A 17,410-nucleotide genomic window follows, 5' to 3' on the forward strand; every position below is an offset into this window, starting at 1 on the left:
GCTCTTTTGAGCCCTTTCAACAGTCCTTATTTGGCTTTAAAAAGAAAATAATCCAAACTTTAACTACTACAAGAATTACACTGTATTTACAGGAGACCTGTAAACAGGCAGATTTCAAGCAGTAAAGGGTTGTAGTACTAAGCAAGGTCACTTCATAAAGAAGGCTAGCACTAGAGGGAAGTCAAGCTAGGACTGGTTATACTACAAATTTCCTGCAGCCTGGAGCGTGCTTCTGCCCTTGGCTTTGTGCTGGCCGTGCCTCCTGCCTTGAGACGCCAGCCCCTGCACAGCCAGGCAGGGAACTCAGCCGGTGATCATCTGCCTGGCAGGCACGGGAGCGCTGCCAGCTCTGCTTTCACGGCCTACCTTTGCCTTGCTCTGCACTGCTACCTTCCAGACAAGCTCTGGTTTGCTCTGGCCATTCTTGTTGCAGCTCAATAAAGTGTCAGAAAAATCTTATAAAACTGGCTTAATTCTTTTGCATTTGTGTGTGTCAGCCCTGAACTGCCAGGGCTGCCCACCCGACCCTGGGTTCGGGTCCCTGGGCAGCAGCGCCTGCGAGGGAGCAGGGAAGGAAGGCGGCCTTCTCCTTCCTGCGCCACAGCCTGGACTTGGTCTGCAAACCGCGACAGGCAGGCTCTGAGCGAGGCAGCAGCAAGCCGTGAGGAGCCTGCCCCAGCCCCAGCCATGCTGCAGCCCAGAGTTCTGCTCCAGGCCGCAGTGCCGACTCTGGGATCGCTGCCCTCCCTCCCCAACCTGCCCCGGAGCGAGGACTCTTGTACTTTGTGCCGTGCCTGCAAGCGCGGTGTGTTTCTCGGTAATGAAAGGGACTGAAAGCTATGGGCTCCGGCTCTTCTCTGTGTCATCCGAACAGGCCTCTGCTTGCGGGTCTTTTCGTGTTCCAAGACACGGGAATGAGGGAGCACACATTTAAGCAGAGCTATTCCACGGGAAGTCCTGGCGGCAAGTGCCACGGTAGGAGCCGGCATTCGCACCGGCCCCAGCGCCGGGCGGAACCTTCCCGGCGCCCGCCCGGCGAGGCAGCCGGCACCGCCGGCCGCGGACCGGGGCGGGGCGAGAGCGGCGGCCGCGGCCATGTGGGGCGGAGGGGCGGCCCGAGCCCTCGGCCGAGCTGTCCCCCGCGCCCTGCGGCACCGGAGGGCGGCGGTCGCGCTGCCGGGGGCCGCGGGCGGTGAGCGGGCGCTGGGCGGCCGGGCCTGGGCGGGCGCGGCAGGGCGGGCGGGCGGCGTGACGGGGCTTGGCTTCGCCGGCTCCCTCACAGCCGGGCCCGCAGACCTCCCGTCGGGAAGGTGGTGTTCCCCTGTCGCCTCTTTGCGGTCCAGAGGTGTCTGGATCGCTCCATCGCTCACTGCGGCCTAACGTCATCTTAAGGGGCTGGTTTACTCCGGGTGCAGTGGGGCAGTGCTGTCCTCCGGGGGCTGTGGGTGGCCAGGCAGCAGCTGGATGTGGGCGAGCGTTCGCCGTGCTGGGGAGAGCCCTGCGTCGGCTAAGCTGGAGTGGAGAACAACTGCAGGGTATTATCCCTGGCCTGCCTGTGTACCGTCCGTGAGGGTTTTTTTGTAAAATGGAAAATGAGTGTGCAGCTGTGTACATCTCGTTCTAACAGATAATACACCCAGCGCTGCTGAGCGTGTGTGTGTGTGTGCACAGCACACGGTCAGAGTAAACATTTTCGGGAAATTCGCACTAACTGAAGCATTTCAGTTGCATAAAAATCTCATTTCCATTCGGTCTCTGGCATTGTACATAATTTGAGGAGTACAGGGGTGGTGAACTAGCATACATTCTTTTATTTAATCCCCGACTCCATAAGTACAATAATGAGCAAATGTGCAAAGATATGCATGGTTGGTATTCTGCTAGAGCAGCACTCTTAAAACTACGTGTTTTGCCTCTGACTTCTTGTAAAGCTGATGTTTTCCATTTGGTTGTCTTTTATTTATGCAGATGACCATGCTGATCTGTCTTTTCAGACAGGTCTGAGAGGTGTCCTTCAGGACTACCACAGGAAAAGACAACTGAAATCCAGTAGTACCTTGCCTGTCTCTCTGACTGAAATGAAAAGCAACATGTAAGTGATGTATCTAAAATAACCCTGTGTGATTAGGGCTACCCTTTTTTGTAACAATTTAATTTGACTTTGTGACAGTGTCACATGGAGTCATTTTTATATCTCACATGTTTGAATGTTTGATGTGGCCTGTTCTTGTTTTACCAGTTGCCAACTTAAAAATTACAGGCATGCAGCCATCTGTTTGGGAAGATATGTTACCCATACAGTGTATAATATCTATATGCTACTAAACAAGTGTAACTTGGATCTCTACAGAAACATGAGTTTTACCTTTTTTGCATTTTCCGATGCAGTATTTGTTTTTCCCGTATTTCAGCTGACATGAAGTATTAGTGTTGGTTTAATGACATTCAGCTTTCATTATTTAGGTTCACTGTGAAGAGACCTTTCAGCACTTCACACTCATCAGTGGATTCAAAGGAAATTAAAAAATTCCAGCTCCTTGCACATAAGTGGTGGGATGAAGAAGGAGAATATGCAGCCCTTCATTCTATGAATGATATTAGAGTGCCATTTATTAGGTATGGTTTTGAAGAAGGATTTTTTTTAATATGTACTATTTCTGCATGACCTCAGAAAATACTGTAAAAAAAAACCCAATTACTAGTACTTAAGATAATTTCATATTGCATCTACTAAAGCACCTTGTGGGTTTGACCTTAATCACATCCCTTTTCTTTCAGAGATACTCTGTTGAGCATGAGTAGTAATTATCATCTGGGAAATCCACTTTCTGGAATCAAGATTCTTGATGTGGGCTGCGGTGGAGGACTGCTGAGTGAGGTAAGAAACAGTGTGCTCTGTGTTTTCTTGTTAAAAGGTGTGCAAGGTATTTGAATTGTTGTACTAATTACACAGCTTAATTTCTAATCCTCCAAAGAGGACTTTTTCTCTTCTATGATATGTTAGTTACTGAGTAGAGTGCAGTGCATTCCTACAAAAAACCTCATACAGTTTTTGGTTAGCATAGTGGTGGTGCTTTACAGAGAATGAGGGAGTTGGTAATGAGAAATTCTAAAATTCTGAGATTCTAAAACAGGAAAATAAGATTTCAAGCACTGTAGAGTAAAGGAGAGGGGAAGAATGATGAAAAAGTCATTGAATATTTCTTTCTTTATTTTTCTTTTTTCACTTTATGAGTCTAGGCAAAAATACTTGGAATCATGACATCCTCATTACCAAAGAAATAATTTTTGTTATAAACTTGTTCTTGCACATTTATTTATTTGAATTGCTTATCTTCAGTGTTTTACATGAGGGTGGGCATTCTCATCTTTGATTTGATCTCATGGGAAATGCATGGAATAACATCAAGCACCCAAATCATACCTCTCCTGTGTCAGTAGAGATTGCTGTGGTACAGGGGCTGATGTTACAGTGGCTTCCAGAGAAGTCTGCACAAACTTGGGACTGCGAAGTTACTGTGTGCTGGAACGGTGTCCACACAGGCTCCGAACAGTGCTGTGTCCCATCAATAGACTAGGGATGGTTTGTGAATTTTGGGTTACAGATCTGGCTGACTTACTCTGGGAACTTCATCAGCATCTGAAGTGAGGTGTTACAAAGCAACCTGAGTCTCTCCCATGTTTTCTTTCTTTGTTTTTTAACCTCTTGTGAGCAAAATCTGGTAGTCTTGTGAGAGGGATCTTTACAACAATACTGGCAAAGCCAGTGTGCTGCATCACCTTCTCAGGCTGAACAACTGGTGAATTTCAGGTTGGAATATCATACATGTGGTCATGTTCTGCAGCCTGTTTCAGTTTCAGAAGAGGTGATGACTAAGGTGTTAACCTTGGAGTAAGAAGACACTGGAGAAACCTGAGTGACAGCCAAGGCTGATGCTATCCTAGTGAACATCAGTGTTTAGTTCTCAGCAGTGAGAAAGTCACAGAGATAATCATATATCAAGTAACCATTAAAAAGATATGAGGATTTACCATTACAGGTGGATGTTAAAGAAAGTAATGACAGTAATTAAATACAGCATTGTTTTCCCCCCTTTAATTACTGTGTTGATTTTCCCCTTTGTTTTTCCTCTATCAGAGAGTAACAGTGGAAGAAATCTTTATTTGGTGTAACAAAATGGATTGAGAACAAATTATTTATTCTAAAAGACAATTTAGATGTGTGCATAGTCCAGTATATAATTTTTAAAGAAAATTAACACCACCTTTCCCAAATTTAAGGGTGTTTTTGCTTTAATAAGCATTTAAAATAAAACTGCCGGATCAGAGCTCATCATTTATTATTGTCTGTCTTGTGTTGATGCTTTCTTCATCCTGTATGTACATTGCAAAGTTTCAGACACCTCTAAGTAAACTGTTTTCATGCAGAGAATAAATTACACTCTTTTTTTATTAGCCTTTAGGTAGACTGGGAGCTTCAGTTACTGGAATTGATCCTGTGGAGGACAACATTAGAACAGCAGATCAGCACAAGTCATTTGATCCAGTGCTGGCCAAGAGAATACAGTACAAGTGCAGTTCACTGGAGGAGATTGTGGAGGAGTCTATGGAAACCTTTGATGTAATTGTAGCTTCTGAAGTAGTGGAGCATGTGGCTGACCTTGAAACGTTTATCAAGTGTTGCTCTCAGGTGTTAAAGGTAAGACAGTTTTTGCTTTCATTATTGGGAATATTTATTCTCTTCTATTTTTGAGTTTTTTAAAAGGAGTGTGAAAACACATCTACACACATTTCTCCACCAAGTCAGAAGCAGATTCTAAAAGTGCCTTTCGTTCTTCTCCATGATGCAAATACGTCTTCCCAAATTTAGTAACCACAGTTAGGGGAAATTTGTTTCCCTATCTCAGCCTCAGAAAAGTGTTACGGCATTACCTAGCATTGCAGGTTTGCATTGCATCAGGACCTTTAGAAATCTGGGTGCATCTGATTTCACTTAGGTGAGAGAAAATGTGGCAGTGCTGCTGTTGATGGACAGCTGTGGCTCAGACTGCATGGGAACTCTGTAATGATGTTTCTGACACAAGATTTTATTCCAGCACTGGCATCACGTCAGATAAGATCCTGGATTGCGTTTAAAGGTTCCTAGTTAAACTTTGGAGATAATCAGGTGGTTATTAATCTTGATACTAGTTCATTTGCAAAAAAGGATGGTAGGCTCAGCACACAAGTGGGAGCTGTTCTTTAATCTCTTTATTATTCTGGTCATCAGAAGAAATATAAATTATTTCAATGGAATGCACTACTAATCTTTAGCCTGCTAGGGACAAAGAAATTATCCCTTATTTCTAACAAACAATCCTTTAAGGACTTAGAATTTGTTTCTGGCTTTATTTCTTTGCCCATCTAATTATTAAAACAAGCATGGCATGGCATTCAGCAGTCTCAAAAATTAAGGAAGCATTTCACATTTTACTTTGGTTTCAGTTAAAAAAGTGGTTTGTGGCTTTATTTTGGTTTTTTTCTTCATTGGGTATTTTGGTTTTTTGGGGGTTTTTTTGTTCATTTTAAAAAATAATAGATACTGTACATGCTTTAATACCTTTTATTTATCCATTTTCTGGGCAGAAGATATTCTAAGTGACTTTCTAGGTGTTCTGTTGGCTAGGAAATAGTTTTTAGGCCACCCAAGACCTGATTATGTTGATTCTTTGAAGATTCCTGAGACATACTGTTAGAACATTACATTCTTTCTTGTACTAAAATGTTGTAAATATCTATGCTAATGAAATTACTTCTTACTCTTGCATTGTGTAGACTTTGACATAGACAAGTTATTTGTCTTAATGTGATTAAATGTACAATTAAAAAACCCGAACTATTCTTCTAATTGAACATTTTAATATTTTAATTAGCCCGAAGGTTCTTTATTCATTACGACAATCAATAAAACACAATTGTCCTATGTCCTGGGAATTGTGGTTGCAGAAAAAATAATGGGGATTGTACCAGAAGGAACACATGAATGGGAGAAATTTGTTCCCCCTGAAGAGCTGGAGCGCCTCCTGGAATCAAGTAAGTTTCACGCCAGATGGTGGGAATGCAGAGAGATCCACAAATGTCCCTGTAGGAATGTCAAAGGGATAAGTTAGGTGGGGCGAGTGCTAGCAACAATACACAGCTTTTCCTGCTTAATAGTCCTGTATTGAGAGTTTCATTCCTGGTTTAAAGACACTGCTGCTTACTGGATTTTGCATAAAATAAATTAAATGGAATCCTAAGAATCAGTGATTACTTGAACAAAATCACTGTTGCAACTGCCCTCTGTTTAATAGGCTAAATAAAAAATTCCAATGATTTCCATTGTTTTCTGGTGTCAGCATATGTGCTCTGAAGTGGTTCATAAGCTCTGGGTCAGGTTTGAGGAAATAACTGTGTTGGCACTCTGGGGCTGCACAGCTGCCACTGCATTGTTTGTTGCCTTCCCTTTGGGAGGAGGCGTTTTTATTTTTGGTTTGCTGCTCTGTGTTCTCTATTCATATTACGTTACTAAAAGATTTCTTCCAAAATATGAAGATCAAACCTACCACAAATTCATTAGTCAGTTCCTGAGAAACTCTGTGATACTGATTTTAATTATTTTTAATTAAATTACCCTGGTCTGATTGCTTCTAAAACAGACAGAGCACTGAGCTGGGAAGACTTCTGCCCATTGCCCTCCTTCACCACATATGTTTTAAAACCCTCTCACCAAATATTTAACTTTGCTCTAGTTCACTGCAAAGAAGCTGAAGTATGAGTGGAACTATTCTCTTGGCAAGGTCTTTTCCTGGCACTTTGCAGTGCCATAAGGAATATGACTAATACTGGTTCACATACGGGTGGTTCTTACAGTTTTTCCTTTGAAAGGAGAAGCAGGCGCAGTGGAGTGATTTGTTTTGATAGGGTGTTTGTTTTCTGCCTTCCACCCTGCATCCTGCTGGGACACAGCAGATCCATGCAGTGAACTGAGTGCTGCTCAGCTGGGACTGATAAATCACTTTTTATTTGCACCAAGTCCTTGATGGCATTCATGTGCCTTTTTCTTACATTTTTCTGTTCCTAAAGGGAATCTGAAGCATGCTTGCAAAGATGTGCTCAGATTTTGATCTTGGAGCGTGTGATGTCTATCTGAAGCATGTCTCTACCTCCAGAAAACATTACCAGTCAGCCAGATGAGGAGGTGTGAGGCTAGGGTTTTCAGCAGGGCCCTGTGGCTGCTGGTGGTGTATGGCCTGGCACAGAGCTGTTGTAGCTGCTGCCAGGAGCAGGACCTGCTGTCACCAGCGATGCCAGTGGCACTGCATGTGGGAGTGTCTGACAAAGGCAGCTTCCTCCCCAGCCCAGAGGAAGAAGCATGTTTCAAACTTGCTGTTCTAAAGAGCTTGATGTTGCAGTGACTTACAATATTTAAGAACATCTTTTGCTTTATATGGCTTCTTTCTTTTCTAGATGGCTTTGCAGTCAAGACCATGAGTGGGATGTTGTATAATCCGCTCTCAGGCTCCTGGAGCTGGATGGAGAGCACGGGCCTGAACTACGCAGTGCACGCAGTGAAGGCTGGGGCTTGGGCGCAGTCACATGCCACAGACACCCCGCCAGAGACAGACATCCAGCAGCACTCAGCCACAGCTGGTACAGCTGGCACTGTCCCACACGGCACTGTCTGACATGGGTGGTGATGGACTGTCACCAGAACAGAAAATGAGCTTCTACTCAGATGGACACAATAAAACCTTTGCTAGCAACAAGCTTCCTGTTTGCATCAATAATACTTGTGCTATTTTTGGCCAAATATTTAGGGTCTCAAAAAAATCAACTGCTCACTATCTCAGGAATCTTTTAAGATTGAAATGAGCAAAGCTCTTAAAGAATAAGTATTTTCATGAGAAAGGAGTTTCAAATTGTTGGACAGGGAAATGCAAATTATTCTCTTGGTAGCTTGGAGGAAGCTTTATTATGTGTCCTGCTGGGATTCAGATCTCCATAGAATAATGGCGTAGATGTAGAGTGAATTAAAAACCACAATGCTGTACAATAAAAAAAATGCCTTAAGTATTTAAAATACTCAACTCTGTAAAAATATATGAAACACTTAAGATCTACAAACACTTTTTTCTGTAATACACCTTTCTCCCTGAGGAGGGGAAACAAAATAGCAAACCTTTACTGTTGAGTCCTGCTGTTTCTGCAGTTGATATGAAGTAACTGTGAAATGGAAGAGTCTCTGAGACCAGAGTGCCTCAGCTATCGAAGCCCCTTCACCATAAAGATATTTGTACCTGTGCCTATTTAACTTTTTTTCCTCTGCCCAAATAAAGAGAAGCTGCAGGTAAAATTTTACTAAGCAACCAAGGCTCCATGCTGGAAGAATGACACATTAGCAGTCTGTTCTGTAACTGTGGTGCCATACCTATTTATTCTTAGTGTTCTAGAGCCTGGGAAAGGAAAAGCCATTTACAATGAAACAGAACTTTCTAGATAAAATGTCATGTGTGTGTGTATATGACTGCATTTCTTTCCTTTTTTTCTCCTCTTTCTTTCAGCTTGTACAGAAGTAGAAAGGTATCTTATATTTGTTTGCAGGGATGAAAATGAAATTTTTTTTCTCCTCCTTCTTTTTCGCCATTTTAGTTGTTTGTGCATTTCTCCTACTGCAGAGGTGTGGACTGAATTAGTTTTTTACACATTTGCATTCTTCCTGCTTTGCTGTATCTGCATGCTGCCTTCAGATCCAAGTTTCCTGATGGATTTGGTGATGCCCAAAAGAATATAGTTAATTTATAATGGAAAAAATAGTAATTCATAGCTGACCAAGATTAAGAAGTAGAATCTGGTGTGATTGCTTCATAATAGTTCTGTGTGTGGGCTATGGCTTGAGAAGAAGATTCATCATCATGTTAAGAGTTCAGTGATGGAGAAGCCACTACACCAGTAAAATAGTTCCAAAGGTTTATCAGTTGAAGTGGTTTTACCTTGGAACTTCACCAGTGATGTTTTAACATCTTCATTTTTACACTTAAGTAGCTCTATGAGCTGCAGTTTTGAGTTGTGACTCCTTAATTTTCTGTTAGATTAGTGGTCTGAGATTATCTCTACAGCATTTACCACTACATGTGAGTTTCTGAATTCACATAAAGTTTTGTGGTAAACGTTTCTGGAGCATGGCAGTGGAACTGGCTGCAACATTTAATTAATGGTTTCTCTAATGCTGTCCACAAGAGGAATAATTCCCTGTCTGCCCTTCTTTTGCAAAGGAGTCTCTGCTCCATTGGTCATGCATGCAGTATGGTGCGCTGTGTTTAGGAGAGGAGTGATGCTGGAATAAAATGTGGAGTCAAGAGAACCAGTGGGTCTTTCCTCCTAACTGTGTTCAGGCATGTGAAACCATGTGGCTCCAGTGAGTTCCCCTAACCAACCTGCCAACATCAATCTAAGCTAATGCAATCGTTTGACTCTTGTTTCAAATTTTGCCAACAGCTCTGAAAAGCACTGAGACCTGGACAGATTCTTGAGGTAGCCAATAAGAGGCAGTCCCCCCTCCACTGATTTGTTTTGAGACTGTTTTGAGTCAAGTGAAATAAAAATAATATTATAAAACTGGCATGGAAAAAAGCTGATTTTTGTTTTATTTAAGAGCCTTAAGTCCAGATGTTTGTGTGACTAGCTGTTATCCTGGCTTTCTTGTCCTTTCTGGTTTTCATCATTCAGAATATTCTGAGTTGAGAGGGACACACAAGGATTAAGTCCAACTCTAAAGTGAATTACCTATTACTTCCTTGTAGTTTTCATTTAACTGTGAACCACCTAGGAAAAGGATGGTTTGGGTTTTTTCCCACTGTCATTTCTGTTGCACATAGGACAAAAAGCCATTGATGCTGCCTGGGTTCTCTGTCCAAGATCACAAGAGGGATCCTGTACCAAATGAACAATGGCTGGCATTTAAAGAACAGGCACGCAGACCTGGTTATCCATGGATACTTTTGGTTTTCACAAAAACCTTATCTCAAGCACCTAATCTGCTCCTCCATGTGTATTCTAGTCCTGTCAATCTGGGAGAGTTTTGAGAGCAGCGTGGGCAAGCGAGTTGGACTGTTTCAACAGCTCCTTGTAACTTTAATATGTCTCCAGATGTCTTGATACGCTCCTACCCCAGTCCTTACCCCTCAGTTTTCTTCTCCTGGGGATTATCCTAACTATTCTGGCTATATTTCATCCCTCTCTTTAAAACAACCTTGTTTTAATGCAGAAAAGACAGAATGCGGTAGAAATAATTTTAATGAGGTAACAAGTGGTACAAAAATATCTTACACTTGTGAACTGGTTTTGGTGTTTTACATCCCTACCTTTTTCATAAATGTGCAACTGGCACAGTGTAATCAAATTAGCTACTGTGCAGTGACTACGTACTATGCACTTGTGCTCCAGAAACTTTTTTCTTCAAATCTGTGCATGGAAAACCAGTGATGTTTTCACACTTCTCTTACTCCAAGCGTTGCAGAAATTTCATAGATGCTATTGAAATTGACAGAATTTAAATAAAATAAATTTGCAAATCTTTTGTCTTTCACTTTGCAACTTGTTCATGTTCAGCTTCAATGCGTTCAGGAACGGTGGTGGTAGGAGGTGAAGAAAGCAGGCATGCATCCAGGATTAGGGGTGAGGCAAGAGGTGATTCTTGCCTTGAGATAGGGGAGAAGCTATATTTGGGGCTTGGTCTTTTTCAGCCTCTGTGTTTATTTCTACTTGTATATTCTTGACTCTCTTGTTACCAGCCATTTATTCCTGCAACAAGACAGATCAGAGTAAGAAGCTGATCCTGCAAAAGGGAAAAAAAAAAAAGAAAAAAAAAAAAGAATCCAGCAGAGCAAACAATGGTGTTCTGGGTGGTCTTGGCTATTCAGCTGTGGTTTGGCTAGAGTTGTTTCATCTCTCCCACATTGCTGCACATGGTCCCAGTCCCAGCTCTTTGCTCAGACTGATTGTTGTCTGAGGTGTAATTCTTTTTTTTGCTTGCTTTCTTTTTTTTAAATTATGTTTCCCTGTGATGCTGCTGGTGGTTGTGCTGTTCAGGGAGCTGAATTTTCCCACTGTGGAGGACTAGTGCCATTTGGGAGGTAAGCACTGGGAATAAATGGACAGGGAGAAGATGAAGGCTTCAAGAACAGCTCCTTGAGGGTCAGTAGGCTTTTAGTTTGCCTCAGCCTGTCTTGTGGAACAGCACATTCAGATTATAATTGAAACATTAATTAAGCTCAAGCCCAACTGGAGTAGTATGAGAGCCTCAGAGGAGATCTGCATTTAATCTCCTTTTAAAATAGAAATACAACTTGAAGTTTCCATGGTTCCCATTATATTATCTTATTGCCTATTGTTCCTTTGTGGTCAAGTGACATTTCATAGCCATTTTTGCAGGACTTGACAATTTCCACTAACACCCTGTGTCAGGTTCCTTGGGGATGGAAAAAAAGAGAAGGGAGTGGGGAAGGAATTGTGCAGCAGCTCTGAGTTGAGATAAGAATAATGAATATCTTGTTGGAAGTTTTTCTAAAAATGGCTTTGGAAGTTTTTCACTATGTTGAAATCTCAGCTTTGATTAAAATAAAAAGGCAACAAACAAATTTATTTTCCATACACTTTTAATAAATGCTTGAAAAGAAAAACTCTATGCAGTCTAGAAGTTCAGAAGTCAGAAGACTCAGTGTCTGTAATTAAACAGCCTAATGAAGCAGACTGGGGGAGAAAAAGTGAGACAGAACATGAATTACTACGTGGGTGCTGATACTGTATTTGCAGGGGTTTGAGAGGTGCCCAGGAGTACCTGGAATGGGGGAGAGCATTGAAAAGCCAGCAACAGAAGGAGTATGACCAATGCCTGGAAGATAAGGATAATTCTGATGGAGAGGAGAAATGTGAAATAGAAGTATAGAGGGCAGTCTGGTTCTAGTGTGCCTTTGATGAGGAATTACTGATGGTTGGGAGAGTGGCTCTGTGGCAGACCTTATTTTTATTGACATGTGTTCCACTGAAGCAATATAAAATGTCATGCTATATTCTAGCTAGAAGGGCTGGGATTTCACCTGGAGTGTAAAATCACCTGACCTGTCTTGATTTACATAAGCATTAATTGCACAGCCACCTCTCAGTGCATTAGGAATTCAGGATTTATACTTTGATCTCCATTTTATTGTGCTTGTATTCCCCCATGGAGTCATTCCAGCAATATGATCAATATTCACTTGTTCTAAAAAGATACAATATTTTTTTCTTCCTAAAAGGATTGTGATAACCATTAGTGTTCCCTTAATACATCTGAAATCTCTGTTCAATTCTCATGAGGTATGTTAAAAAAAAACCCAAACAAACAAAACCAAAAACAATCCCAAAATAACTTGGAGATTGAATTGATAACATTGCCTTGTATGGTAGTTGTATTATAAAAACTTACATAGTAGAAGATAGAGAAAACGATACAGTGTTTATTTTCCTGAGTTAGAATATGCACATAGAACCTGCAGACATAAAGGAAACAAAACATACAATAAAGGATACCTCAGAAGGATGCATCTGGCTCAAATGTAAGTTAGCACATTTACCTCTAAAAGCCTGTGATGAAGCATAGCCCCTGCACTGAAACACTGGGTTGGTTTAATTTCCAGCTTTGCCTTCCAGCTGTTGAAGAAGTGGCAGCTCAGCACCTTGCCTTCCTCAATCTACCTCCAAGTTTGCTTTACAAAACTGATGGAACCTAGCTGCCCCTGGGGGACCCCTTCAGGGTGCTCCCTGTCCTGGTCCCCAGCTGTGACTGAGGAGGTCCTGACCTGGATGGGCACGTCCACAGCCACCCAGTGGCTGCCACCACTGCACGAATACTGAGCTCTGTGTCTCTCCTGTGCTCAGAGATGTTAAAAACCAGTAAACTCCTATGTTGTTCTTTCTAAACAAAGCACTACCAGATTGCTTTTTGATGCCAAAGAGAAGTACATGTTCATTACCCTCCTCTCAGCCCTCCCAATCCCAACAGCAAGACCATCTAACCTCTCAAGAGCACAAAGCTTTGGAATACTGAGGTGGTTTTCTGATCATGGACTTGTCCAGAGGCCTCTGTTCTGCAGCCAGGAAAAATGACCCCTTGAATTTAGAATCACCAGAACAACATTTCTCAGCACACCAGAGTAAGAAAAGTCCTGCAAAAGCTGCCAATCAAAGGTGTCTGCTAAGAAGAAATAACAGTGTGTACGACGGATTTGGGTCATACTGCTATAGCTGAAGTACTCTGGAGAAACCTTTTTTTTTGCCTTCTCCAGAGAAAGTGTGAGGCCCCAGATGAAGACACCAATGTTTCTGAAGGTGTTGTCAGATGAGATGATGTCCCTTGAAAGGATAACTAAGGGAGACATCCACCTTATGGCAGAGAAATGAAAGAAATTTCACCTGGCCTGTCTAGGCAGGACAACATTTCCATGTGGGTTGTGCAGCATCTCTTCCTCATTGAATCTTACCTCTGGATAAGAAAAAAGCTTCTGTCTACAGGATTACTTAACAAGCAATTTTTCCAGAACCAGATTTATAATAAACCAAAATCCTCCTACCTTCTAAAGTGTGCAACAGTTCACCTTCTTGCAGGATGCACTCTGAACGCCATTGGCTCTGCCAGTGTCTCTCCCATCTGTCTTTATCTCCAGAGCTCCTGGGAGATGAAAGCACAGCCTTGGCCTCAGGAATACGGCCTCTGGAAGGGGCCTCTCTTCCTCCCTGTTCCCATCTCTTCTCATTCACCTCATACTGCTTTCAGCTGAGCATTTATTTGCAGACAAATGTGTCATGCTGGAATGATCTCCTCTTCCCATATTGTGGCCCCATTGCTCTGGATTGGCAGGGTTTGTTTACCCTAATGGTACATTGCTCCATTTTGCAGTGTCTGCAGCAGCCAGTACTTTTACCTCTATTACCACTTTAGGCTAGTTACAAGCAAATTCAAGGCAGATGCATTGAAGCAACTCACGTTCCCACAAAAATAACAATTCTTACTCAGCAGGGTAAAATCTGAAGACCATATAGATCTCTTGAAAAAAGTAAATATGTCAAGGAAATCTGTGTAAGAAAGTCTGCAAAAACTTCATACATCTCTACTATTAGTTAAATATGAACTGAGATGCCAACCAGGTCATGGCAGTATGTACTGCAAATCTTACTTTCTCTAAGGATGCTGTAAATTAGAGACCACTTATAAATGGGCAAAGACTGGGAACCACTGGATCAGGCTATGGCAAGCAATCTGTATGTAACAGGTTCTCAACACTATTCTTCTATTGAGAAAGTTTTATATTAAAGACCTGACTACAAATCATGTAACCGTCCCTATGACATTGTGAGCGTTGTAAGTTGTCCAAAAAGCTTGTAAAACAAGAGCAATAAAATTAAAAACAACTAAAGAATTGTGAGATTGTAGGTCTCAGCTGAGTAGCAGTCAGCTACCAGCCTGAGTATTTCCACCTGCATAAAGCAGGAGGTTTCATGCAAAGCCTTTGTGTTTCTCCCCCTTGAAAGCAAGGAACTTGAGTTACATCATTCAGGGCAGTCTCAGGGTATGTGTTGCCTTAGAAAGTGGCTTTGTTTACCAGCAAGTGCAAATTCTGAAGAACTTCTGGAATTGCACTCAATGTGGACTTAAATACAGACCCTTCTGTACAGCACTGAAGTAGTTTAGATTCTTGATGTTCTGCATTTTCTACGCATTTGTACTTTTATATGTCATTAAAGTATCATTAACTGCTTTTCTAAATTCAAACTGAAACACAGCATTACTGTTTTGCATCTATACCTTGGCTATTTTTATCTGAATAATTAAAAAGACCTGTTTATGAAACTCAAGCTGCCCTGAGAGATCATTAATATTACAACAAAACCAATCCTGGCAGCAGTCAGCGATTGTTTCAGAAGGATCCTGGAAGCCTGCTGGCGATGAAAAACCTTTTTTTCACCCTCTCATAAACTCAGCCCTCACCACAAAAGCCATTAAATTATGCCATCTGCAGTGAAGGGCTCAGTAAGTCTGGGCTGCTTCAAAGAGAAGGAAAGCATTTCCTTACCACTGGATGATGACCCCAGCAGCACATGAAGTGAGAGCCCAGCCTGAGCTGGGGACAGCCAGTCCCTGTGCAAGGGCACAGCAAGGTGCTTTCCCTTTAGGCAGAACAACATCTAAAACCAACCCACACTGATTCATGGAGCTGCTTAAAGATCCATGCTGCCCAACCTTTGAGCACTTGGAAAAGAGAGAGGCACCAAGTAGGAGCCACAGATGATACCAGCGTGGGAAGTGACTGGAAAAAGGGTGGCCTTATTTCTTAAAGCCCCACGGGAGATCTGGTGAGTGAAACTGCTGTTCAAACCCAGCTAGCAGCAGTACATGAAAGTAAAACCTGTGGTAGGCATGAGCTCAGAGCATGAAATTTGATTTTTAAAAAGCTTAGTTCTAAGCTAAAACACAGATGGGACAGCTTGTGCACTGGCACTCTGCAAAGTCCCATCACAACCACTGGGCTCAGACTGTGGTTTCCACACTCGATGCCACCTTTGTGGGCAGTCTGCCATGGTAACCTTAGGCTTTTTAAAAGACAAACTCAAGGACATTACAGGGAAAGAAAGAAAAAGTAACGAAGATCAAGAGTCTTTATGCCAATGTACAGAATCTAGTAACATTGTAAGTGCCTTCCTGCCCCCAAATCAAATTGCAGACTTCAGAAGAAAAATCTGGCTTGCTATATAATAAGCTTAGATTTATGTTAACTAGAAAAATTTACTTATTTTATTCTGTTACTCTCTCTTCCTTTAGGCAGCTATGCCAGAACAGATTACAGATAGAAGTATACTTTAATGTATTAGATCTTGTTTTGCTCTGTGTGATGTATCTGAGAGATGATTGTTGCAGACTGCGCTGCACTTGGTGTGTGTTTGCAGGCAGACAAGCTTTGAGTATATCACTCTTAGCTCTCATTTTCCCCACTCAAAAAAGTGAATGTGCTAAATTAGCTGGATTCCCACCCTCCCTGAGACATTGAGGCAGCTGCCAGTGCAGAGGGCATCACCTGTGAGCTCTTTGAGGCAAATTTGGAAAATCAGACCATATCTCAGAACCACCCAGCCTGTGGCACCTGCAATGCACAGGAGCAGAAAACTATACTTGGGTTCACGGCACTGCTATCAGCTAATAATCCTCTCTAAGTCATTTGCCACAGGCAACAGTGCCTGAAGGAATGCACATCACTTTCTTCCACAGCCAGGGAAAAGGCAGGCTAAGGACATGCTTTTTGCCATTTTGCCTGCAGATAAGCCTGACTACCAAACTGCCAGGCCAAATGGATTCAGTATCTGCTGGCCAAAATCTTTGAAACCTGAAGGAAGAAAAGCTGGCAGAGCACCACTAGCAAGACAACCTAGTGTGGGACAGCTATGAGGGTACTTGTGTTCTACCCATGTTCTTTATTTGCTGTTAAACTCTGGCAAACAAGATGTGACATTGGGACCTGCACCTTTTAAATGGCTAGGTCTGGTCAGCATCATCCAGGTCACATCAACCTCTAAAACTCCTCTTTATGGGCTGGATAGCAAGGCTGCTGGGGTTTCTAGGCAGATCTGTATCTGACATGCCATGAGGCACATGTGCTCTTTTGCTGAGGCTTCCTAGACTGTTCTAGGAGGCATTGTTGTGCTCTGGACCCTTGCAGCTTCCAGGCAAAACTGCAGCCAAAATGGGATTAACATAGCATAAAGTCCTCCTCCAAAAGAAAGGTAAGCAGTGCTGTTACTGAGCAAATGCTAAACACCTGACTGAAGTCCTGCTCTAAGAATCCAGGCATAAGCTGGACTACCCCAAAACACAGCATTGATCTTCAGAACATAAACTGCAGTAATGCATTCAGGTTTGTCTAGGTTTTCTGGGTCTGCACTGGGACCTTCCCTCTCTCCTCTCCCCCACTTGTGCCGGCCATTGGTAAAAACACAGATTTTAGGATAGCTCATTTGTCTCTGAAAGTCAAGCAGTGGCAGCAGCTGGGATGTGGATGCACAGGACCTTTCCCTGCCCTCACAGAAACCTAGATCCCATCTGTAACTGGATCCCTCTTATCAGTAACACAGCAAGCAATTCCCATGCAGGAACAAAAGCTGAGACCAGCTACCAGGCTGTGTCAGTCCAGATTTATTAGGCTGCCTGCCACTTGAAACAAATCTTCAGCTTGAGATTTGCAGGTGCTGTAGCAGAGAAAAACACTTTTCTTCTTTGTCTCTTCATTGCCCTGTCGAAATAATTTAACAAAACCAAATGCTGCAAACGATCAGCTGTGGCATGAAAAGGCTGCTGCTCTCACTT

General features: G+C 42.6%; 1 protein-coding gene across 5 annotated transcripts; it reads left to right on the forward strand.

The window, feature by feature from the left end:
* The first annotated feature begins 934 nt into the window (after positions 1–934).
* On the forward strand, positions 935–9,642 carry COQ3 (coenzyme Q3, methyltransferase). 5 transcript variants are annotated; one of them, XM_033056303.1, is made up of 7 exons: positions 935–975; positions 1,995–2,092; positions 2,464–2,616; positions 2,779–2,878; positions 4,457–4,699; positions 5,913–6,072; positions 7,489–9,642. In XM_033056303.1, the coding sequence occupies exons 2-7, from the start codon at positions 2,079–2,081 to the stop codon at positions 7,704–7,706; spliced, it is 888 nt and encodes a 295-aa protein (XP_032912194.1). In that variant the 5' UTR covers positions 935–975; positions 1,995–2,078; the 3' UTR covers positions 7,707–9,642. The 5 variants fall into 5 exon arrangements, with proteins under 5 accessions (XP_032912194.1, XP_032912190.1, XP_032912193.1 ...); XM_033056299.1 differs by lacking the exon at positions 935–975 and adding an exon at positions 1,089–1,192 and having other exon boundaries at positions 1,969–2,092; XM_033056302.1 differs by lacking the exon at positions 935–975 and adding an exon at positions 1,096–1,192.
* The last annotated feature ends 7,768 nt before the right edge of the window (positions 9,643–17,410 follow it).

Source organism: Catharus ustulatus, chromosome 3, assembly GCF_009819885.2.
Source record: "Catharus ustulatus isolate bCatUst1 chromosome 3, bCatUst1.pri.v2, whole genome shotgun sequence".
NCBI classification, from domain to species: Eukaryota; Metazoa; Chordata; class Aves; order Passeriformes; family Turdidae; genus Catharus; species Catharus ustulatus.